This window comes from Calonectris borealis, chromosome 4 (assembly GCF_964195595.1).
Source record: "Calonectris borealis chromosome 4, bCalBor7.hap1.2, whole genome shotgun sequence".
Classification (NCBI taxonomy): domain Eukaryota; kingdom Metazoa; phylum Chordata; class Aves; order Procellariiformes; family Procellariidae; genus Calonectris; species Calonectris borealis.
Window position 1 is genome coordinate 85,375,542 of NC_134315.1, and position 24,747 is coordinate 85,400,288.

At 44.4% G+C, this 24,747-nt stretch overlaps 1 protein-coding gene across 5 annotated transcripts in view; it reads right to left on the bottom strand.

The window, feature by feature from the left end:
• ANTXR2 (ANTXR cell adhesion molecule 2) overlaps nucleotides 1-24,747 on the bottom strand; it is a 120,211-nt gene that overhangs the window by 46,062 nt on the left and 49,402 nt on the right. For 4 of the 5 annotated variants that reach the window (XM_075150467.1, XM_075150469.1, XM_075150468.1 and 1 more), the window contains exons 11-16: nucleotides 18,384-18,462; nucleotides 14,612-14,707; nucleotides 7,593-7,634; nucleotides 6,446-6,541; nucleotides 2,244-2,411; nucleotides 673-753 (exon numbers count right to left, since the gene is read on the bottom strand). In XM_075150467.1, the coding sequence (XP_075006568.1) occupies nucleotides 673-753; nucleotides 2,244-2,411; nucleotides 6,446-6,541; nucleotides 7,593-7,634; nucleotides 14,612-14,707; nucleotides 18,384-18,462 (562 nt within the window). The remainder of the gene's footprint in view (nucleotides 1-672; nucleotides 754-2,243; nucleotides 2,412-6,445; nucleotides 6,542-7,592; nucleotides 7,635-14,611; nucleotides 14,708-18,383; nucleotides 18,463-24,747) is intronic. The other variant, XM_075150470.1, reaches the window with a different exon arrangement.

The window sequence follows — 24,747 nt, forward strand, 5'->3', positions numbered from 1 at the left end:
CGAGATAAGTGCTAAGATGTAAAGTAATACTTTCTTAAGGAATAACGATCAGAAATACACAATCTAGCTTCACTATAAAAGGTTCAAATAATAACTCTACTTCCCAGTCACAGCAGTCTTTATAGCGGAGGCCTCTTTTTCATGGGTCACGAGCGTATGAGAAGAAAGGATTGTCTGAGAAACAAGTTTTTTCACCTTTTTTTTCTGTGAAAGCTGCCTCTGGCATGGAAGTGTAAAGCTACGTGAAGCAACTTGCAGGAAACTTATTGGTGGTCACTTAAATGTGATGTGGTTTTAGTATTCTGATTGCCAGACTCTACTCTTAGAAATAGCTGGTTATAATAAAGATTTGGGTATTTGTTACAGAGAGTTTACACCGAATTAAGCGTGTGCTATGTTTTCGTTTTCCAGCTGAAAGCACTCAAAACACAGAATCCTTCACTCTGCTTTCAGGAGACCCGTCTTTCTGCAACACATCGGGCCTGGTGCGATGCGTATTTCAATGCACTTTGTTTCCCCAACGCGTTATTCCTCCAGTTGTGCCATTCTTTTGGCTGCAGTGCTTTCTTTAGGTAAGGTCACGGAATTACCAGGGTTCAGCAGCTGCTAAAGCCTGGCTGTAACATGCCCCTCTTTTGCCGCCCGTAGGGGATACACGCGCCACGCACAAACCTCATCTCCTTGCTGTGGTCGCATCAAAGAGACTCTGTCATACTGTCTTCGTAACAGCGCCCACAGTGCATCGAGTCGACCCTGTGGCAACAGAGCAACAGGACTTTCAGTACAACAAAATCAGTCAAATCAGAACACGCCACGCCTCTTAAGTTACCGTCCAAGGAGATCCGCGGAGAAATTTACTGGCAGAACTCGGCACCAGTTCCTTAGAGCTGCATAAGCAATGTATAAACTTAGGCTGTCGCCCACACCACACAGCTGTGGTGCTGCCCTTTCCCATCAGTGAGTGCTAGGTACTGCACTCTCACCTCCACTGGGAGTGGAGTGGCTGTGACCTAACCCACGTTCGCTTCTGAGCGATCTACGAGTAATATGTTTATTTGCCAATATTTTGGGCTGAATTGCCCCACAGAATCATAGAATCACTAAGGTTGGGAAAGACCCCTAAGATCATCGAGTCCAACCGTCAACCCGACACCACCATGCCCGCTACACCGTGTCCCTAAGCGCCTCATCTGCACGTCTTCTAAATACTTCCAGGGATGGGGACTCCACCGCTCCCCTGGGCAGCCTGTTCCAAGGCCTGACCACTCCTTCAGTAAAGAAATTTCTCCTGATGTCCAATCTAAATGTCCGTCTGGGATTTCTCCCACATAAATGTATTTGTTTTTACAGCGTGTATACAGCAAGTTCATTGTTCTCAGGAAGCCTCAGACCTGCTAGGCACGTGGTATAGAGCTGATGCGTGCTGCGCAGTACGTCCCGCATGTAGTGAATGCAGCAGGTTCACTGCGAGTGCTCGGGCTGCCTGTGCAGAACATGCATAGCACCTCTGACGCTTGTCACAAGCATCCCGCTCCCCACGGGTGGGTCACAGAGCTTGCGTGTGTGTGTGTGGACAAGACGTCTTCGGGACTTTCTGGTGGTCAGAAAGGACTTACAAGGAGCTGTGAAGACAGAATAGATGAATCTGTACTCCCAGCTAAACCTGTGCATTCTCTGCTCTTACACGTTTCAAGCAAGGTGTTTGTGGACCCATCTTCAGTTTTTAAGAAGAGCTTGTTACGGGTTTGCAAGGGACTCATGGCATCTACAGAGGAAAATATCTTTACTTTATGCCATTTATTATGTTTCACTTGTTTGTCAGGCTTTTTGCGTTATATGGTTTTATAAAATTTTTTGCTTTTCTTGGTTGGTAATGAGTATGTATGTTTAAAATTTAGTATGTCAGCTACAAACTGTGTCGTTTTAGGCTTAATTAGATATACATTGAGATGGACCAAATGCCAATAAAGCCCCCGTAGGTTTTAGTACTCTTACTGTACGATATGTCCCTTTTTTGGGGAAGGATAACAGAATGTGGCAGTAATGATGAAGTACTGCATTTAGGGCTAAAAACTGTTCCTGCTGTTCATCCTGAGTACGTGTTCACTTTGAGAATAGTACGTTTCACCGGAATGGGAACACTTGAGAAATAATGTACAGTTCATCGTGCGTCAGACGGGTAAGGCAGACAAAATCCAGCCTTTAGTACAAAATTATATTGTACTGAAGACTAAAAAGATTACCTTAATTGGCGTATACCACTTCTCCTGAATGACTGGTGAGGTAGGCTTTGGTTTGGGTGGTTTAGGATGAAAAGGTTCTTCTGGTTCTTCTGGCAGTTTCACCACAGCGTTCTTTGCTTTTTCTAATCTAGCCCCTTCTTCAGTGGATCCTTTATCACCCCAGCGAACCTAAGTAAAGCCAGAGTTCGGACGTAAATGCACTGTATGCAAAGGACAAGGAAACTGTTGCAAGTAACAAAAGTAGCTGAAAAAGTTTAAATGTGGAAGACGTTCTGAATAAACAAGAGCTACTGAGGAAAATGTTCCCTCTTCATTTTTGATGACAAGCATTCTTGGCTAAATACATTTGTAAATACGAGTCTCTCAGTAGCGAAAAGTCACAAGAAATACTGAAAGAAAATTCTACCATGCATCACAGAGGCTGTATAGGAGACGGGAAGTCTGGGAAATCTTCTCTAATTAATGATGTAAAAATACCATTTCCAGTTCTGATTTATCCTAAAATACCAGATCTTAATCTGACACCGATGAAAACCTAGATTTTTGTCACCCCGGATTTCCTAACACGGCATGTTGAGAACCCCCGTTTAGATAGAAGACGATACTTGAGCAAGTTTTAGGAGAAGCTCCCTGAAACTGCTCAGGTTTTCAAGTAGTTCTGCAAGAAGATGCATACTGGAGAAAACACAGATGAAGCAGTCTAACCGGCTTAATAAGTAAATGTAAAACATGTAGCAATGTGTATTTTATTACTGCCACAAGTATATAAAACGTATACAAAGGGTTCAAAGAGAAAGGAAACCTGGATTATTGCTGTTTGTGAGACAAGCGCGCGTTTCCACTTCCATAAAAGGCTGTACTTACTACGCTGTAAAGAGGAAATACAGGGAAAAAACCTTCCCTCTAAGAGAGATGATTTGTCTTGCCACGGTAATCTTATTTCATCTTGCAACTGAAAACACCGTGCAGCAATTTGAACAAGGATGTTTGCTGTATTGCACAAAGAAACAAACCTAGACGAGACTGTTACTTTATCATCCAAAAAGAGCATCTAAAAGCTATGGCTGGAGCTTGAAAGTTCTTAGTGAAACTGGCCTGGATTATTCTCAGTGCAAGACTTTCTAAATCACGCCATCTGCTACCATCTAGCCTCTAAGGAGGACCCGATACACCTAAACCCAGGAAATTAAATTCTGACATAACATCCTGGGTAAATGCGACACGCCAATGAGTCACGAAACTGCTACTGGAAAATAGCTAACCGTTACCGCAGGACTCCACCAACATACTTGCTTTTTTCAGGGACCTCCTGACGAGATGCCAGGCATGACAAGAGAAGAATCCAGGTAAGAAAAATCAGAGAAGACTGACCTTCCACCCTGAGGGAAAGAATCAAGAGCATCACTGCGCACCGCTTGGTAGGTACATGTCAGTTCCGTCTTGCTACCTGCCAGTTCAAGCACCTGAAACTAGGCAGAAAAACAGTGGGATGCAACAACTCTCCCACTGCAAAGGGGCACAACATGGTTTTGCTCACCAGGAAAAAGACACGCTCCCGGTCTTCCTTCTGCTACCCAGAGGGAGGGAGAAGACGGCTCCGGGTCTTGCTAGGGACACTCTGCAATGTGCAGGGATAACTACGCAATAGGACGGGAGAAGGAAGCAGCCTGACTTCTTCATCCTCCTCAGCGCCATACGCAGAATGTGCTGATACGGAAAGTGAGGAAAATATGTAGGCAAGCCCTTCAGAAAAATGAAGTACCCTGGAAGGAAATCTTGCCATTTTATCACCACCACCAAGTGTTTTTTACCACTGTAATCTCAATGTAGAGAATGAGAGCAGCGAAGTACGACAGAGCTTAATTTGGTCTGTAATCCTGTAACTCACACCTTGGTAAAATACAGAGCATCACTTCTTAGGAGGGGGATTGTTTTGAACCTTTCTGTTATTTTGAACTTTATTGTTTGGCTTGCTTAGTGATTTCTTTTTCTCGCTGGGGAATCCTCTCTCTGCAATATTTGAATGAGCTTTCATGTCCAAGTAGGCCCTGCTGAGTCATTAAAATGCATCTGTATCTTTCACTGTGATCAATGGTACTTTTACGGTGTTTTTTATGAGGTTGTTAAAATGTATTTTAAACACTGTTAAAACCATTTAGAGATAGATGGTGGATTCCTTCCTGATAAAATGACCTTCTCCTTCAGATTAAAGCAACTTCACCCAGAAGAAGCCAGAATTTGTGGAGTCTGACAACACAACTTTGACATAAAAACTTACTGCCAGTAATGGGTGGGGTCTAGAAGGGACATCATAAAACTTTAAAGCAATGCCAGAAGACAGATCTAGGAAGAGTGAACAACATTGGCTACATTATTTTGGACTGTGGCAGAGGGGTGAAGCTAGTGGGGAAGGCAGGAGTCAATGTGTAACTGCCCTGAAAGGGAATATAGTAAGCGAAGTAGGACAGGAGCGGTAAGCGAAGTTCACTGGTTCACTCTTTCCTTTTCTCTATGCTAGGAAGCTGCCGGAAGAATCAAGCTGCCGGAAGAACGGCAGAAGAATAGAGCACAGAGAGGCAATAAAAAATAGACAACTGCATTACCACATGAAATGAAAACAGCGAAGAAATGATGCGTCCAGCAAGTTTTTCGTTGGCCACAGCGCAGAAACCACATTTAACTGTCAGGTAAGGAATAACCTCCCTGTGACCCGCTCACCCTCATCATCTTGTTAGACTGTTCTTGTTTTCTCTCTCGTTTCCCCACTTGCTCTGCCCTGATTCGCCAAACGAGCAACGTGCTCTCTTGAGCCCGTGAAAGGAACGAGGTCTGATACCGCTCTGTCCGAACAGCTGAGAATGGGCCGTTAAGCCAGCGTTTCCCTCAGCTCCACTGTTACAGATACTACAGGACAGAGGTAAAGCTCCATATTCAAATGCTGAGGCATTTACCATGCGGCGCCCAACCCCCCCAAAATTTGTTAGTACGCTCGGGTCCCGGAGAAGGACAGAGACACAGCTCCACGGAATGAGGTGCCTTTCAAGAGCCCATGATTGTGCTGTCAGCAATTGCAGTTGGTTTACATCTTTAGCCCTTAGTCCTGCACAAAATTCCTAGCACAGATGAAAAAGTTTTCTAACCTAATCACTACTTTCGGCTTTCCTCTTTGAAGAGGAAATACTGTATTTTTGCCATGTGACGAACATGCATTTCTTTATGGTCCTGATGTTACTTGTGTTCATGAGGTATCTGTCGGTTTTCTGTTTCATTGCGCAAGATCCCGCTTACAAACTGTAGTGATTTAGACCATGGAACCCCTCCTGGAACTCCTCCTGGAGGCTCATCGTGGCTCCCGTTAGAAATCCAGGCCTGTAATTCTTTACGTTGGAAAGCATTTTCTAGTTTGCCTCTGAAAAGCACCGCACAAAATGTTTTCATTTATCTAAAATCCGAAGCTCTCCTAAATTAGCATTTCTGAACTGCTGAAGGAAACGCATATAAGCAATACAGCTTTAAACTTGCACGTTCTACTGCTGCGTTCAAAAAGAACTCAAGCAAAGCTGATTCTTAGGCCAATACCTTTAAAGTTTCATCAAGATACATCAATATGGCCTAGGTGGGTACTTCAGACAGAGACAGTTGCCTAGACTGAAGTCAAAAACTGCAGAAAACTGCTTTGCAAATTCCATAAAGGCTGACTTGACTATAAAATCTGACATAAGGACGTGCCCATAAGGATGCACATTTTTCATTCTGTTTTAATTAACATGATGCTATCATGTCTCTTCAAAGACAGGCACTGTTGTCGCTGTGAGTTCCTTTGGGATCAAGCCTCTCCTTAGCGTCACCATTGTCAGCGCATTTGGCTGGCCCACAGTTGGAGGACTTATGTTTCACTGTAATTTCTTCCAAAACATTCAGAAAAGGCTCTCACTATCTCTTTCTCATTAGCTTGATGGAAAGAGCATGTCTTCAGGCAGCTATTTAAAGTTCCAGTCAAACGGAACTACTGAAAGCTGTTCTTTCATAGGCAAGGTCAAAATCGTTCGATACGGTAAAAAATTTTACAAGGCTTATGTCACTGGGAAGGAAGCACACATTATGCCCTTGTATTTTCAATACACTTTAAAAGTCTTTGTTTCCACCATTTGCAGCCTCAGAGCTTGTGCTTTAGTGAACTGGCATCTCCATTTCGTACAAACCTCCATCCTTTTAATTCCTCCAACTCCTCGTCCACCGTAGTAGGAAGCATCCACTGTGGGCCATTTCTTGGTAGGCAAGGGCTCTTGTTCTTCTTCCTGTCAATAAATTCAAGTAACATTTACTTCAAAACGATACTTTTTTTTCCCCCCCCACTAAGTGTCTTTTCAGTATATTTCACTAGAGTTCACAGAGAGTAAGTTTTCCCACGTTAGGTGTGAAAGACCGGATATTTAGGTTCCCCAAGTGTTTACCAATTTCCAAACAAAATCTGGTCATGTTTGGAAATATTTTTCATGTTTTGCATGGGAAAAGCATTGGTGGAGACCATTCGGAAGGTCCAAATGGGGAATCTAACTGTGTGTTCTACCGACAATCATTCGTTTGCCTCGTCCTTTTCCTTTCCACTAATAAAAAGAAGCAAAACACACACAAAGAAAAGGATTTGCAGTGGCTTCTTGTACAGAAAATATAATGCCTTCAAAGAGCTAGATCATCAGCCCTACTCATTTGGATTCAGCAGACGGTGTTCAGCAGATCTGCGGATAAAGGTTACGCAGCCGATCGCAGTTTCGTAAGCCAACCTTTGTCAAACTCGCTTTTGGCTGCCTCAGCTCAGTGAAGCGTGCCTTATCATGGACTTAACTGTCAGAGTACACTTGAGTACGCTCAAGCAATTGGCTAAATCGAGACCATGGGGCAAAAATACTGAAGACGCCAGAAGATCCTCCAGTGCATTACTGCCCGTAAGAGGGAGAGAAATTCCCTTATAAGGGTTCTTCAATGTCTGGAATGCCAAAACTGTGGGAAAATGCTGTTTAAATCATACGTGAATCTTTAGACTGTTGTACAAGAGCTACTCAGTCTTTCTGCTTTCACTGCAGAATGGGAAAGATAATATTCAACTGTCTTGGGATAAAGCCCCTAAGTATTTCTGTGGATTTGAGCTTAATTCATGCCACACTGAGACGACTGAGACAGAACAGAGATTTGGACTTTGGCCATCCCGCTCCCAGCTTAAGGCTCCCCACGGGGCAGTTCTTTCTTCTTCTGCAGCTAGGACAAAGAGCCGGATTCGCAGAACACAGGAAAGCAGAGAGGAGTGGTATTGTGTAACCGGTGTGATGAGCGGAGACCATCATACCGTACCTCTTTTGGAGCTGGCGGAGGCGGAGGGGGATCTTTGATGACCTGAAAGAGCCAAACATATAAAAGCATCAAGAACTGCACGGGCAGCATCCAAAAGCCAACAGAAAATGTTAAGAGTGAACTGTTTCCATCTGAGTCCCCCGCATCTGCTTGCAAACTGGCAACCGCTGCTGCCAAGTCCCTCGGGTATCGATTATCAAGGCCTTCTGGAAATTAACACCATCCGTCTAATAGAAAATAACATCAATTGACTGGCAGACACTCTTTGGGCAGACGCGTCTGCCACTTTGCTTCCTGACCGGATAAGACTCAGTCATTCTAAGTAATAGCCAGTGATGAAACCCTATGGAGTTAATTAGCAAGCCTGGGAGGAAAAGCATCCCAAGGTCTACGTGAGGTCTTGCATAATCTTGGGCCAAGATGCCTGCTTCCTTGTGCCATGCTGCTGGATAATTTCTGGCCCAATGACAAGTGTGAAATGCCTTCTGGTAGCTCGGGCTTCACCTCTAGACGTCCAGATCGTTTCCGCAGATCTCCCATTTCAGATCTAATAACTTAAGTATGTAGCTCCTTGGCTGTTGAGTGTGGAGTGCCTGCAAGTGGGAGTTACATTCACAAGGCTTCTTAAACTGTTTCTGGATAAGGCCCGCTCTTAGGATAATTGACTTACACCTATATTTAAACCTCTACCTACAGTTTCTTCCCGTTTCCTTTCTGACATGCATACTGTGAGTCTCAGGGAGCTCCCCGGTACTGACAGGAAGCCACGGAAAGCATAGGGAGGGGAAGAGGAAGGCAGCGACCCTCTTAAATGCTTAAGATGAAAACTGAACGCACAGCCGTTCTTCCACAAGAAAAGCAGGTTTGTAAGCTAAAAAGAAGTACTTCAGTGACGTCAAGTCATTTTTTGTGCTTGAATATTGTATAGAAATGACTAAAAAATACCCCATTAATATAAAGGAGTCCGTTCCTGCTACGCCTTAGTATTATACAAACATAACCAAAACTGTCCATGATGACAAACACCTAAATCTCCTAATACAGGCTTAAGTACCTTAATTGAAATATGTCTTATTTTATTCACTCCGTGCTATTAATTATAGTACTTTCATTTACTCTACCACTGCCTGTAAATAATGTCACTGCAGAGATGTATAGCATCATACATAGAAGAAACGTATTTTTCTTGACCAGTAATCAAGAGTTTTCCTTTTTGATTTACATTTCAAGTCACAGTGCCACCAAGATAGTTACTAGTTACTGCCTAAACCAGCTACTGGATACAGGAATTCTATCAAATAAGAGAAATAAGTTACGGCACCCTTGGCAACGTTTTTCTACGGCGCCTCAGGTTTGCGATACTGAATTGTTTATCAAGCAAGCTCAGAGTACTTTGAGTGGATTGGAAAGTCAACCACGGATTTTAACCAGACATCCCTTTGCTGCTATGATGTTGCAAAAACATGCCAGAAATTACTTTTCTTTAAATATTTCTGAATACTTTTTCTTCCCACCCATCAGGTATTTTCAGAATACTTAACAGAAATCAATTATTTAATTAGTGAAACGTTCCTGAGAGCCAGACTGGAATTACTGCCCTAACTTTACAAGAAACAACAACGCAGAGGGATCATGGGACGGAGATTCTGAGAGATACTTGGATGCCGAACAAGATCTTCCAAAGATATTTAAGATATTTAATTCTCACTGAAAGCAATTAAAAGACTGGAAACGGTAAAGCAGTACTTTCAATATATTAAGGGTCACCTTATCTTACTTAATTCCCATTCTTATTTCCCTTTTGCCTGTCTCTAACGATTATCTCAAAAAAATGTATTTCGCTGCCAAGACTGCAAGCTGTACAGGGGGGAAAGGCCTCGCTAGGTTGCGGATTTCTATAAATACACATTAAACGGTATTATCGCTCCACTGCCTACAGTTCTGCAATTCTTAAGTCTTGCAATCTCTCCCGAGCAAAGACAACTTTGCATAGTAAGCTTCTTTGTGATGCATGCTAAAGTTCGCTGGGGCCCTATGCCTATTGATATTTTCGGAATCAAAATTTCTACCCCAGTGAATCAAGAAAAACTCTACTTGTTGGACCTCACTGGGCTTCAGAAGTCACGAGTCAATGACACTATTTGTTTGACTCCCTGAGCAAAGGATCTAATCCTATGCCAGCTGCTGAAGTCCCTGAAGTTCTAGGGTAAACTTGATCTGAAGCTAACCAATACATTAATTAGCTGCTATTTCTGATAGCTCCAAAAAATCAAACTTGTTTTAAATGTGACAGTGGTGTGAGAAAATAATCTGCTTTGAGTAGCAGATACTCACCCCTGCTGACAGAAGTGGAATGTAAATGCCTGCATCCTTATGTTTCCGCAGGCTCCTCACACACTCACACGCTCTCTCTCACACGCGCGCGCACACAAAGATTATTTTCAGTCTTGTGTGATATTTCAAGTGAAACCAGTAGAAAGCCATTTTTAAAAAAGAGAAATCCAAGGAACCCATGCAGCTCTGGCAGAAAACAATGCAAATGTGGCATGAAACTGCACATACTGAAGATCATAATATTGCAGATTTTTCCTGAACTTGATTCAGATTGTTTAAACATGGAAGACTCCGAATAATGCTGCTGTCTTATTAACCCCACGTAGAGACGGATTACTTCCTAATTTTGTTTTGTTTTGTTTTATTATCATCATCCCCAGGCACGGCTGCATCTCATTTCTTTGAGATTGCAGAGAATGAAGACTTGAGTTTGGAGGAGAGCCGATTTCTTAAAAAAAAAAAGAAAAAAAGTTAGTTGCTTCAGGCAACAGTCCCTTTGATCTGCTCATTAACACTTTTCAAATGTTCGCGTGATGTGGGCATTAGGAAATGTCAGCACCAGAGCCTGAAGCCAGCTTGATGCGATCATATGTTCCGATATTGAGCGAAGAGTGAAAGAACTGTCAACAGCGAACTGCCTTTAAAAAAGGGTTGAGGGGGGAGAAAAAGAAAAAGAAAAAGGAGTCCCTCTACCCCAACGTGTAAGTGTACGTGACCTCATAGCAAGGAACGCTGTCAAGGCTGAGTCCTAGCAAGGATGAAGCGGAGTGCCGAACCACCTGAAGCTCGCACTCTGCCTTGCAGGCGGTAGGATTACGCGCTCGTGTGGCTCCGGACGCTCCTTCTGTTCTCTCCGCAACACCTTTTGCTTCTCTCCCTTCCATTTGATTCTGAACCATGGGATGGTTACAAGGTTGGAGGGCTGCCGCCTTCTTACTTGCTCTTTGTCCCGTCTACCTGGACTTCAGTAAAGCCTTTGACACCGTCTCCCACGGCATTCTCCTAGAGAAGCTGGCGGCTCACGGCCTAGACAGGTCCACTCTTCGCTGGGTAAAAATCTGGCTGGACGGCCGGGCCCGGAGACTTGTGGTCAACGGAGTTAAATCCAGTTGGCGGCCGGTCACGAGCGGTGTTCCCCAGGGCTCAGCGCTGGGGCCGGTCCTGTTCAGTATCTTTATCAACGATCTGGACGAGGGGATGGAGTGCTCCCTCAGTCAGTCTGCAGACCACACCAAGCTGGGCGGGAGTGTTGATCTGCTGGAGGGTAGGAAGGCTCTGCAGAGGGACCTGGACAGGCTGGATCAATGGGCCGAGGCCAACTGTATGAGGTTCAACAAGGCCAAGTGCCGGGTCCTGCACTTGGGCCACAACAACCCCAGGCATCGCTACAGGCTTGGGGAAGAGCGGCTGGAAAGCTGCCCAGAGGAAAAGGACCTGGGGGTGCTGGTCGACAGCCGGCTGAACATGAGCCGGCCGTGTGCCCAGGTGGCCAAGAAGGCCAACGGCATCCTGGCCTGTATCAGAACTAGTGTGGCCAGCAGGAGCAGGGAGGTGATCGTGCCCCTGTACTGGGCGCTGGTGAGGCCGCACCTCGAACCCTGTGTTCAGTTCTGGGCCCCTCACCACAAGAAGGACATTGAGGACATTGCGTGTCCAGAGGAGGGCAACGAAGCTGGTGAAGGGCCTGGAGCACAAGTCTGATGGGGAGGGGCTGAGGGAACTGGGACCGTTTAGCCTGGAGAAGAGGAGGCTGAGGGGAGACCTCATCGCGCTCTACGACTACCTGAAAGGAGGTTGTAGCCAGGTGGGGGTCGGTCTCTTCTCCCAAGTAACAGGCGATGGGACGAGAGGAAATGGCCTCAAGTTGCGCCAAGGGAGGTTTAGATTGGACATCAGGAGAAATTTCTTTACTGAAAGAGGGTCAGGCCTTGGAACAGGCTGCCCAGGGGAGTGGTGGAGTCACCATCCCTGGAAGTATTTAATAGACGTGTAGATGAGGCGCTTAGGGACATGGTGTAGTGGGCATGGTGGTGTTCGGTTGGACTCGATGATCTTAGAGGTCTTTTCCAACCTTAATGATTCTATGATTCTATGAAATCAGACGCTCCACTCTGCCAGGGAAGCTGACTCAGAGGAACGGAAGAGGAGGTCCTGCCTGGCCCTAATATGCTGCCTCTCTTGTCAAGGACACTGGCACCAAAGCCCAAAACTACATAGCCAGAAGGCAGTACCATGTCATGTGAGAACCTCAGGTGCAGGAGAGAGGGAAAAGAATGGAGGCACAGTATAATGATCTGAGGAATCGGACTTCTAAACAAAAAGGAAGAGTCGCTATTTGGTAATAGGTTCAGTGCAACAGTACGTGGTTTTGGAACTCAGTATTGTGGTAGCAATGAGTCCTAAAATTACCTCTTCTTTTTAAAGAAACAAATAATATCCATGAGAGGTGGGAGGAAACAACAGAGGTAATGTTTCGTTACCACTAACATTTAAAGTGCAGTGGTTTTATTGCTCTCATAGAAGTCAGGCTGCTTCTTAGTAATAACTTACCAGTGTACAGCTCAAGACTTCCCTAGAAATAGCCAATTACTCCCGTACCATATACTATATCCAGAAAAGATGCTCAGGGCAAGTTACTATCCCTTAAAGTAAACATCAGGGAGGAACAGACTTAAGCACAGGTGAATCAGAACCAAGGAAGTTTTCTCACAGCTCAGTGCAGCTCTTTGTGGAGATGTGGCTCCACACAGGAGATTAGCCCAGACAGAACCCTGCCTTAATGCCACGGCGCATCTTCGGCACCCAAGGTAGTATCTTTGCTCTGCAATTCGTTATAAAGGGCATCTACTTTAGTTAATTGGGTCCTAGCTTCGGTATCCCTACTCAGCTCTGCACGATGTGTTGATGTACACCTGTAATGTAAACTGAACTCCTTCCACTTATAACAGGCATAGGCTGGTGCAGCTAATATTTTAATGTATTATACTGGCATAGCTACCAAAGGGCTGGAAATTAATACTATAGAACTATACATTTGATTTTTTTTTAATGTAGGACTTTACATAAAAAAGTCCAGAAGGCACCTTACTGATTGTCCTTACAGAGTCCTCCCTGGAAAGAGAACTGCTCTCAAGGGACTGAGACACTGCAGTCACTCTTCACTGTAACGGAAGGAAACTGCATAGTATATCAAGTTTTACTGTACCATGGGAACTGACCGCTGACGAGCACTGACTTCTGAACACTGACCAATGGGAAGAGTATTTTGATTTTTTTCACTAGGCTGTACACGTGTAAACCCGATGCTGAAAAAAAAGACATCCACTTGGCAAACGATTAAAACTGCATGCGCAACTGAGTATGATGTGATAGATTGCACTTCCAACTGCAGAAGACTCATTCTGGGCTAACATAGCGACGCTTGGATGATGTTCTGATAGTCATAGTCAGCTAGTGACAAAAACCAGAGTTTTAGTGAGGTAAGTGGTTCTGAGAGCTCTGACAAACTAGAGGAACATTAGGTTTCCTGGTATCAGTCAACTCAAAAGGAAATGTGTTTGTCTTGAAACACTGTGTTGCGTCTACACTACACAGACAGAAAGTGTAGAAACTAAGAAGTGTGAAGATGGTCTATGAATCAAGGTTAGCCAATTATTTTAGAATAAGAAAATAGGAAGCTTCCTTCTTACCGATTTTGAATTTTCCTTTTCCACAGGAAGGCTCAACATACAAAACAAAGTTGAAGTAAAATGACTAACAGACAACCTCCCTAGATTTCTGACGGGACTGTACTGTGGAGAATGAGACAGAAGAGAGTCGTTTTTAGAGAAGAGCTCGTAGTTCTTGCCTCAGAAACCCTGGACCATGAGGATGCAGGTGGGAGCTGAGGACTTCTTGCCCTAGGATAGCCTGAGGCCTGACAGACTACACCAGAGCTTTTGATTACGGGGGCTTCGGCGTGGTCAGGCGAGAAGGCCGGTTCCTCTGCTGCCCCAGGTTCCACAAGCCCAAGACAAGACAAGGAATACAGTAACAGCCTGGAAGCAATCTCCACTTCCCAAGTCCTCAGCGCTGTCGCTGAACTGGATGAATAATAAACTTCACCAATTTAAAAACCCCAACACGCAAGGAGACGGAAGGAGTTGGTGAAACAGCATTGCTGACTGCTGCTAGCAGGATAAAGAGTGCGCTCAGATGAAGAGAGATGCAATGTGTGCAAGGGGTTATTAAGACAACAAGGGATTTCCAACTTGAGAGCCCATAACGGACTACAAATACCAATTTTAGTGGTAGTACTTTTAAAATGGTCCTTGATTTCAGGGTAACATCTGCATACCATTATGGCCAACAACTTTCAAATCATAGAGAAAAGGCTTTTATCAAAGATTTCTCAGAAATGTAACACGGGCTCACTCAATGGAAAGCCAATGAACAGCACACCAGCAGGCTGATGCTGCTCCTGTGTGTGTGCAGGTCTCGGAAAGCCAGAAGCACTCCTAGGAGCGCGGTCCACAGTGTTGAAGCTGGTCTCTTCTTCCATTTATTGCGTATCACTAATGAAAGAAAACTCCCTCAACAGACGGCTTATGTCACATGTAGCTCTCCTGTAACTTAACCTATTCCCAACAAGAGTTACAATCACGAGTCACGCATCCGGTGACTTTTTCTAAATAGTCTTTACTCACCAGTTTGCAGCAGAGTGGCCAGAACCACCAGAGCAGACCGAGTGCCACTAACAGTAACAGCACAAGAACAGCAATAAGCGCTGCTACTCCACTAGACTGCGAAGAAAGCAGAAAGACAGTGTCAGTGGATGTTGCACATAACGGCGGCCTGTTTTTCCCACTCACCCCAAAACAGCTTCCTACAGACTGAGACAAATCTCAAACAAATTGTTCCCACTCGTCGGATCCGATTCCTGCCGACGGAGAAATTCCTCACAAACGATCAGGAAGGGGGTCTTAGCCAAATTCGTATTTGGCACAAGGTCAGTGACGCCCTCCGTTGTAAGTCTCCTCAGTTCCACGAGTTATGTAGAAGGTAAGCTGGGAGGCTTCAACGGGAGCTCGGTACCACAATGCGTCGTGTATCAGCACTAAAAAGAGGGAGGGGGTGGCAAGATGCTCTTCATGTTTCTCACTGCCTACACGTTCTGGGGCCTGCCAGTCTCAGGTGTTCTAAGGGACTGAACACAGCGTGCTGAAGGACATACTAAATTGAAAATGACAAAACTTTGAAAACTACTTTTTTCTGCCTACCTGTAAACCTAAGTTCAAATTAAGTCATTCAGTCACGGGTAACAGGCCCAACTTGCCCCAGTGCAAGCCAGGATTACTTCTGCTGAAGTCAGTGGATTAATTTTGATGTAAAACTGATATCCTTGAGATAAGAATGGGGCCCAACTTGAAGAAAAGAAAGGGTACATTGACTGCTAAGAAATGAGCTGTCAGACACAAACAGGGGAAGTCTCCTCCGAAGTCTGTGGATGAGAGATGCCCTTCTCCTCCCATGAGGACACAGGCCTGTATGGATCGGTGGGTGGGTGGAATTTTAAGGAATCAGTACTAACAATACATATGTAAGGCTTTTATGCTTATCACCCACACATCTGGGGCGTTCGCGCTGTACAAACTAGCACACTAAGTCCCTACAGTAGTGCTATTTGAACCTGAAGACATCATCCTACGAAATTCTGAACGAGTGTTACTGCTTCCAGCAATACCGCTTTTAATGAAGAGATGAGCAGCCCATCTCCCACCACCTCGAACCCACATCCTGTAGGCGCTTTTATGCTTACACTTGGTGTTCTGTGCTGCTCTGCTGGTTTAGAACAACAACTGAGAAAAATGCAACAGTGACCTTACGAAAATAGAAGTTACTCAGACTTCAGCTGGCGAAAAAGGAAAGGAGGGACACCCTGGGAATCACTAAGGCTGGAGCACAGCGTGCGTAATTCTGCCAAAGTGAGAAAAGTTGTACTGGAGATACACCATTGCAAACGGAAGGTGAAACAGAGCTTTATTCCAAGTACATGTAGGTGCAGTGAGGCATACGCATTTATGAGAAACGGGTAAGATGCATGCCTGGGTGCCTAGATGCAACGTATTTTTTGTTTGTTTTCACTGCAGCAATGTGTGTTTCCTAGGGGAGGCTGTAACTTGTAACTCTTAAATACCAACCAGCCATCAGCTGCTCAGCTATCAGAATTAGTGGAACAATTCTAGCAGTGACCCATTTCTTGCAGTTGCCCATCTGCTACTATGGAAACAGCAGTTCTCCTTGTATGGAGCCGTCTTTGCTGCAACATGTATGAAAGGGAAAAAAAGAAAAAAGAAGAAAAAAAAAAAAAAAGGGATGATCAGCAGTATGACAGTTTTTCCTGTCAATGCACATCTGTACTCATTCTGTTTACTGTTAGTGAAAACTTTTGACCACAGAGAAGCACTGTTAAGAGTACGGCAGAGGGTACCCAGCAATTTGGTATGATCTGCTTTGCATCAATGCAATTTTTACCTATCTGTTCAATCTTAGCAATTTTTAAGGGGGCATGGGGACAGACTTAACATGTGCTGCTTTCTCTGAAAGGGCTAGGATAAAGAGAAACGCGGTCTGCCGTTAGTCTCCAGCATCCTCCTGTGACTGTACTGTCCGTACGTTATCACGCCGAGAGGCTGCTTCAGCGTGCTTTGGTGTAAGATTGAAATGCTTCCGAATGATAAAGAGGCCCTTAAACAGAGAAACGTGATTTGGGTGGTGTGTGTTTCTTCAGCTCTCTATTCGTTCAGGCTTTCTTCCTGAAGCTGAAGGGCTGAACTGAGATGCCTATGATTTCTACAGTTACCCGAGTATTTAGTTTTTAAATGAATAGAAGAAAAATGTCATTTTTTCTCTTTTAGGTTGATTACCTACGAGCGATAAAAATACTGTTGGAAAAATACACGCTGATGAGCAGAAGGTACTGTTCTGTATGCTTCTGTGCCTGACAGGAAAGCTGCACTTTAGTGCAGCAGAAAGTCACACTTTAAATGAGACAAATTTAAAGAAACACGGTGTCCATGCGCAGGACGTTTTCAAAACCTCCATCCCTAAATAGTGGTCTTGTGTCTAACTGCAAAAATTTAACTGACATTTTCCTGCCTATGTAATACAGAAGAAAGAAAAAAATAACGCAGAGCAGAAATGTGAGATTAGAAATTTTATATATCAAGTTAGAAAGGTCACTGACTGCGTAAGTATGTGGTTTATGCTACAAGCTGCTTTTAGCAGGATGTTCACACTACCTTAACCCTAGGCTTATCTTAGGTACTCCAGCCTGTTTTTTGACAAAGACCATCTCCCCTGATTAACAGAGTGGAGAGCCTTCACTCCTTATTTGTAGGTATCTAAAGTTACGTAGCGTTAGTATCTTCTTGTAGGATTATAACCACCTTCCACAGCCAGGATGAAGTCCTAAGGTTCTGCCTACTCAGCTTCAGCCTGCTCCCGCCGATCCTGCTCCGTGGAACTGTGCTGGAATGGGACCCCAGGTGACTCTGTCACACCTGCCTCTTATGACACGATTATATTTATAGTGAGCAAGTCTCTGATGGCATGGAAGCTTCCCAAGATTTTGAAAACGACAGCTGCACACTGCGCTAAAGTAATTTGTTGTAATATATTTAGCAAAATACAATTCACAAGCTATAGAAAAACAGAAGCCCCGCACAGGCACGGAACGCACAGATACTGCTTGGATCTCAGGGCAGAGCCGGCTGAGGTAGCCTGGGAGAGGAGGAGATTGCCAGGGCTTTCCCTCTACATTAGAGTTCTGCATATGGTCTGAATCAGCAGCCCCTGAAGCAGCTAGCAAAACAGATGCAGCAGCAAAAAAAGGCGAAATCCTTATAACAGAGCCTATGTCAGAAAGCAAAGGTAACTCTCTAAGCCTGCCATAAAAGATGGCTTTTGTGTGTTGTTAGGAAGTCTCGGATGATACGTACAGCAATATTTCACTTATGTGGAATCCTGCAAAAAGAGATCTTCGTAAAATAAAGCTGTTTGCCACCTTGATGGGAAGAATTAAGGGAATTGTTTTATATAACTGCAGAAAAAAATGTGGTCTGTAACCCCCACACACACACTTCATCAGGGAATTCAAAACAGCTGAAAACTCTTTGTTGCGTGTAGTGGTGTTATAAAACAGATTCTAAGCGTGTCTCAAAGTACAGGGAAAGCGACTTAGGACATATACATATGTATGCATGTACATATTAAGAAATCATGTATCATTAAATTACGTACACTCTGTATGTGTCTGCAAGGTGTATTTTTTAGTTAGGTGGATTTGTGCATTCTGAACATCTGACGGGACTTGCCATGCGTTGAGGTTCTCTGCACCGAGAGGTCACGCAATGATAAAACCAAAAGAGAAGCTGGATTTCAGGATTTTACACGGAATGATGTTAGCCATTTACTTACGCACTCTGAAGCGGTGATTGTTAATGAGCTGGACATGAAAGATTGCCCTTCGTTCAAACTCACCAAAACTTCCAGAGTTCTGGAAAGAAAGAGACAAAAAAAAATCAGCAGCCGTAAAACAGTCAGTAATACTAAAGCGCATACACGCTCCGGAGGCACTCGTACGTACAGACTCTGTTCAACAGAGAAGGTGTTCCAAGAGAGGAAAATTGGAGTCGGGGCCTCTGAGCTGCACTAGGCGTCAGAAGTGACTTCACAGAAATCACAAACTAATGTGATTACTTCATTTTATCATTTCTAGAAACGTCTGATGACTTGTGTGGGATCAAGATAACTTAGCTGCTACACAGTTGGACCTTGTGGCTTTCAGAAACCAATTTTTGGTCATGTCAGACTGAGCTTTCTTTTCCTCAATTTATGCTGCTTAAACTGAACAATAAGAGTCTTCCGCAGGTACTGTGTCGATTACTATTTGGAAATAATTTTAGTCTTCTCGACAGAGAGCTATCCGAGTAGAGAATATCCCTTCTCTATTCCACGTAGCATAAAATACTCCACAAAGTCTTACAGAAAATAAATTGAAGTTCAGCTGTAAAAATAACATTGTTTTGTCTGTTCCATAAACATCTCTTTAGTCATATGCAGACATTACGGATAAAAATGTCGGATAATTATAAATGGTCAAGACTTTCTATAAATAGTACATAAACACTGCATACAAATAGTATGGGGTTTACATTTTACAAATTAACCCTAGAAGAAAACAACACATGGTGAATGTTAAACATAAGAAGACTCTTCAGCTTCTCTGGCTTGGATTCCCGAGATTCAGACAGTTTATATTATGCATAGATGTAATTAAATAAAAATATAGATATCCATGAACTAAAATGATTAATCATTTATACCGTTCTTGTATGTCATGAATTTTTATTCTGGCATAAATGCTTTAGTCAATATGGAGTTCAAAGCTATTTTAACTAATTTGGCTAATTTCTTTTTCACTTTTAGTAAAAAAGAAGGAAGTTACTTCCACTAAACTCATTTTTAAATGATCTGTGTTATGAATAATTGATCTAACAGAAAGAATAACTCTCATTTACTTCTAATTATTACTGGAATAAGTGAATCAGAGCAGATAAAAATAAAAAACTAATTCAATTCCCTTCCAACGCACTAAATAAAGCAAACTATACCAAAACTTTCGTTACTGATGAATTTTTTAAATGTGATGCTTTTTATTTTTTTTTTTATTTTCAGTGTTCTGCTTTGCCGCTTTATTGAGAAACGCCGTAGGAAATTTCAGCACGGCAATTCTGCTCGAGTTTGACTGGCAAAACAATCCTATGGAGTGCAGCGCGAGAGAATTTCAGGCCGTGCCTTTTCTTGATCAGAGAAGGACTTAAGTACACGCTGTGCTGTTGGAACAGCCCCAGTCCTGACAGGTGTCCCTGAAGAACTTTGTGTGTTTAAACTCTTGGGCCTTTTGGAGATTCGCCCATCATAAACACATCACACGAAGCGTTCTTCTGTCCAGGTCACTAACCTACGCCCCGTTACGTTATCGTGTCTCTTTCCGGTGTCCTGTCGCATCCTTTTGCAGCCTGGTCGTACCTCTGCATTAACTATGACTGTACAGGTGCATCCGACTCATAGAACCATAGAATATCTCAAGTTGGAAGGGAATAACTGAATTCAGCCCATAAATACCGAAGAATCCGCAGCACTCGGAAGTATTTTTGGATGGCAACTTTTCAGTTAAGCAGAAATTCAAAGAGGAAAGATTACTCTCTTGCATGTTTCATTCTCCCCCGTTAGCCTTGTCTTTTTGTAGCATGACTTAGAGAAACAGGCCACAGGCTCCGCACCAAGAACTTGGTTACGCCCAAGAAAAAACATTCGCTGCGGTCATGTTTCCTGAACATAAAAACTACTCAGGCTTTCTACTTTTTCTGAACTTTTCCTAAGTAACGGTGGGTGCCTTCCCACTGACTGATTCCGTAATTGGGATTATATTGCGTGGTTCAAAGCCTGCTAGCACGGTAAGAACCCTTCCAGCTGCTCTAAATTCAAATGTAGCACACTGAGTAATTTTGATTTTTAAATTAGCGTACCACGTTCTTTTAAGAATCTAGATCCTTATATACCTCCTGTATTGACTTTATTTCCGATCGTATTTTAATTGCGTCTAAATACATTGTAGGTTTTCCTCAGCTCTTTTCTCTTTTTATCTTTGGTTGGAACCATTTCTATAGTCTCTTGTTGGGCAAAATTCCCACAGAGATCAAAAATAATTCTGCCTATGCATTAGTGAAGAACTGCTGGATTTGGCCAGTCACATCTGAGTACAGTTGCTGCCAGCTACTGGGGTCGAATTTCCAAAACGCTGTCAGATGCTCGCTTTTTCTTTTTTTTTTTTAAAAAGTGAATGTGAATCCTCGATTTCCTACGGGGTTTCTTCTGCCATCCAATCAATTCCCTTTGCTGCCTGACAATATCATCGTTCCTCCTGACCCGTGTGTGTTCTTGTCAGTCAGGAATGTTTTCTAACATCATTTCACAGTGTTTTTTATCCTCCGGCAGTTTGTTGATTTGCGCGATGCGCTACCACCAGTCCCAAACCTACGTGGTTGAAAAGATGCATCGGTGGCTGGCTACCGTTGCCAGCACTAGCAGGCACTGTCTGAAATGTCATATACTCAGGCTGGCATGTTTTTCAGCTGAGCAACTAGGAGACAAAACACATTTGAAACTTCAGAAGAGAAGGAAAGTACTGTTGAGGCTATGTTCTCGCTATGCTAGCAGAACCTCTAACTGCTACTCGTAGCACTTCAGCTTCATCCTTTTGCGAAACAACCTGCTAAGTCCACTAAAATGCTAATATAAATTATTTCATACAGATCTTCATAAAAGTAGGCTTCCACATATCCCTTAGCTCTTAAGGAAACAAATTACTTCTTTTGCAGCAATGCTTCCTATACTCACAACCTCCAGGCTGCCCCCCCACACCCTGACAGGTTTGTCAGCAAAAATCTAGGTGCACGTTGTGGCGCATCCTAAAGGTGGATATTCTAACTCACTAAAATACTGCATTTCACACTAACCGCTTCAGTGTGTGAGAGAGACAGCGTATCTTAGGAATTCCTGGACCTGTGACTTAGGTGTTGGGCTTTCTCGGCTTCCCGAGAAAAAGTCCAGCTTGCAAGACTTAAGAGTCGATCCTGTTACACTTCTCACTCCGTTTCTCTCTTACGCGGTAAAGCTTGAAGCAAAAGTCACCCTTTTTTCTTCTGCCTTCCTGTGTCCTGCAGCAAACTACATATTCCTGCTGCGATACGTATTATTGCCTTAAATTTACAGGGATGGTTCTCTCTTGCCTTTGGGTGGAACATCTGTCTTTTTCTAGCAGTGTTCTGTAGCCACCACACTTGCTCTGTTTGCCACGGTGAGCTTGATGAGTCTTGGCTGAAACATGCAAGGTTTGTCTAACTTAGCTACTAAGAAACGAAGCTATTTTTTTTAGATGGTCTTTGGTAGCGAACTGAGCAAAACGGGAACGTGAAAGACATTTGGAAAAAACAGTCCAGAAGAACATCTTAACCCATACTAAAGAAGAGGCTCGTTTCCCAGCTATCTTGTGCATCTTGAAATTTCCTTGAACTCACTAGAGTGTACGGAAGATTTTGTGTAATAGCTAAGATTTCTAAGTGGATTAATGTCCATGTTTACACCTTACTGTTTGCAACATACAGCTGGCCGCTGTTTATGTCCGCTGACAAGCTGCCCTAAAGCAGGGATTCCCCGATGGATTGAGAAGTGGTAACGTTACCACTACTGTCTTCTACTAGAAAGGGCAGCTTCAAATTCCAGGCCCACCAAAAACGTTTGCTCAGCTGATGTGCTGTACAGGCCCGAGAGCTGCATTCCGTCCCCATTCACTTACCTAAATATTTTACCTGGAATTTAGGAGAAACACGGTGAGTCGGGATGTCTGTAATCTATTCTCTTACGCGACTCGCCCAAGTCCCAGAGGGGTGGTGTGCTGAGCGGGCAGGGCCACCGGGACACAGCTCCGGCGTTTTAAGCTCTTTTTCTTAGCTTCAGAGCACAGCCACACTCAGGCACCGGGTAAATGAAAAATAAACAACTCCTATTAGAGTGCGTGAGTTGGTGGAAACAGATCCTCAGAAGTGGCACAAGAATCTCAGTCCAGCAAAAAAGCCCAGGAAGAAACCTGCCATTAACTGAACACAAGCGTACCGCAAAGTCTGGTCAGGCCGGTTACTGAAGGCCAGTTGTTACAGACAGTTACTAAACCGGGGAGCTTACCCGTGCTCCTAGGAGGTGCCTCTGGGCAAGCGCCTGTCGCCCTCCGGGACTGAGCTCGGCCGCCCGCGCGGCCTGCGGATCTGATCCTCGTCGGCAGCGACGCCCTGCGCGCCCTTCTGGCAAGGCAGCAACTGTCTGAGGGAGAGCGGGGCCCACAGCTCACTGACTCCCACGGGCTGCGGCAAGAGCCGGCGTGCCTGGTGCCACGCGCCACCTCGCCACTGTCGAGTCCCGCGTTCCCCCAACCTTTAGCTGTCAGGCGCTCTGACAGATATCCCAGGCAACGGGCTCACTGAACACATCAGCTCCCGGCGCGGACACGGTGCGGGAGGCACGACCGGTTTCCCTATCAACTTCCATGCTGATACACAGCTGCAGGGATGAGCCACTCGAGTGGATCACACTCGCTCAGTTCGAGAAGCCGCAGAGTGAACTCATACAGATAATTATCTCATCTTCAAAAGGATGAACCTGTCAACACACAAAATCGCCTCTTCCCTGAAATTGTCATGTCTGTAGGGTATAAGAAACGCATTTTTTCATTTCTTCAGTATCCACCTGTTTGATGGGCTATGTGTACTTCTCGTTCATATAAACACTACCCCTTCAAATTTGGAGTTCAAAAAAACGAGGTGCCCTGTTTCTTCTACTCGCTCATTCACAAACATGCAAGAGAAAGACATACACATAAATACATCTAGTGTTTACTAGTAACCGTTCACATGTGTGAGGCTTTTAGCTCAGCGCTCTGCATAAACTGCAAATATTTTGAAAATAAAATGACATTCAGCAGTCATTCTATTTTTGGGGCACCTTCATTTCCCAGTGGCGATTGCCAGTACTTTGTGAGTGTCAGGTTCCTCCAGTAAAGCTCAAATTGGCTAAGAGCTGAACCAGCCTATGTCACCAGGTGACACCTCTCAACCTTTGGGCCTCTGCTGATACTTTTTTCGGTAGACTGGAGGAATATAATTTAAAGGGTTATGAGATTGCATGACAGGCTTAGCTCAGGAGGGAAGGAGCAGCACAGATTTTGGTCAGCTGGTCCTAAGACCGTACTTCCATCTCCCTGGTGGAGGCGATCAGAAACGCCTCAAAAATGCCTCCACAGGCACTAAATGCCTGGTTTTGTACGTCTGTATGGCCAGATCCCCCAGCAATTATTTACATGATTTATATGACTACACCCACAGTATCTTAACTGCTTTCCAAAGTCTCAAGGAAAATTGGCTCTCCTTCTGCGGAGGTATGTAGAGAGAGTGAGACAAGAGCGGAGAACGTGTCAGTGTCCCACCCTAGCACCGAAAGAAAGGTCGTGCCGGCGTGCGTGGCCCACGTTTGAACCCTGACCGTGCTCGATTCACTGTGAATCCGGTCACGCCGAACAGCACAGCTCTGCAGGCGAGGGCAGACTGTCCCGGAAGTAAAACAGCCCTTTTGACACAACCCTATTTTTGCAAGGAAAGGTTAGATTGATACTAGTTTCGTACCAGCGGAGGAGAAAACCGACTGCTGAGCTGCTGCAGAACAGAGTATCTCCTCGGGTCAACCCTGAATAAAACCCACACGGAATCGGGAAGTGCAAGTGTTGATGTTGCCGTGGCAACCCAGGAAGACATCTTCCAATGCCCCGCTAAAGCCTCACCTCTGCCGTGTGACACGTTCTGCGTCACGGTGCGGATTTTACGCGAAGGGGAAGCAGACCCTGGAGGGTAGCAATCAGAGGTTCTCATAATCCAGGCCCGCTCACGCCGGGCACAAGTACCCAGGCCTTCTTGCAGTTACACCCAAGAACACGGGGCGTCAACCAGCTTCTCTGTGTCTGGCCTGAAAAACACGGCTGCGGGAACACGCCTCCAGCGAAAGGCGGGTGCAGCCCTTCAGACCGGTCCTCCGAAACGCAGCAGTGCCCAAGTCCAGCATCTTTTTAAGCCCCTTAGCCAGGATGCTCATTCCTGTCTTGTGATCGCTAATAAGCACGTGTAGCTGTGCAGATACTCACAAACTCTATTGCTTTTTATGTACCACAGGTCTA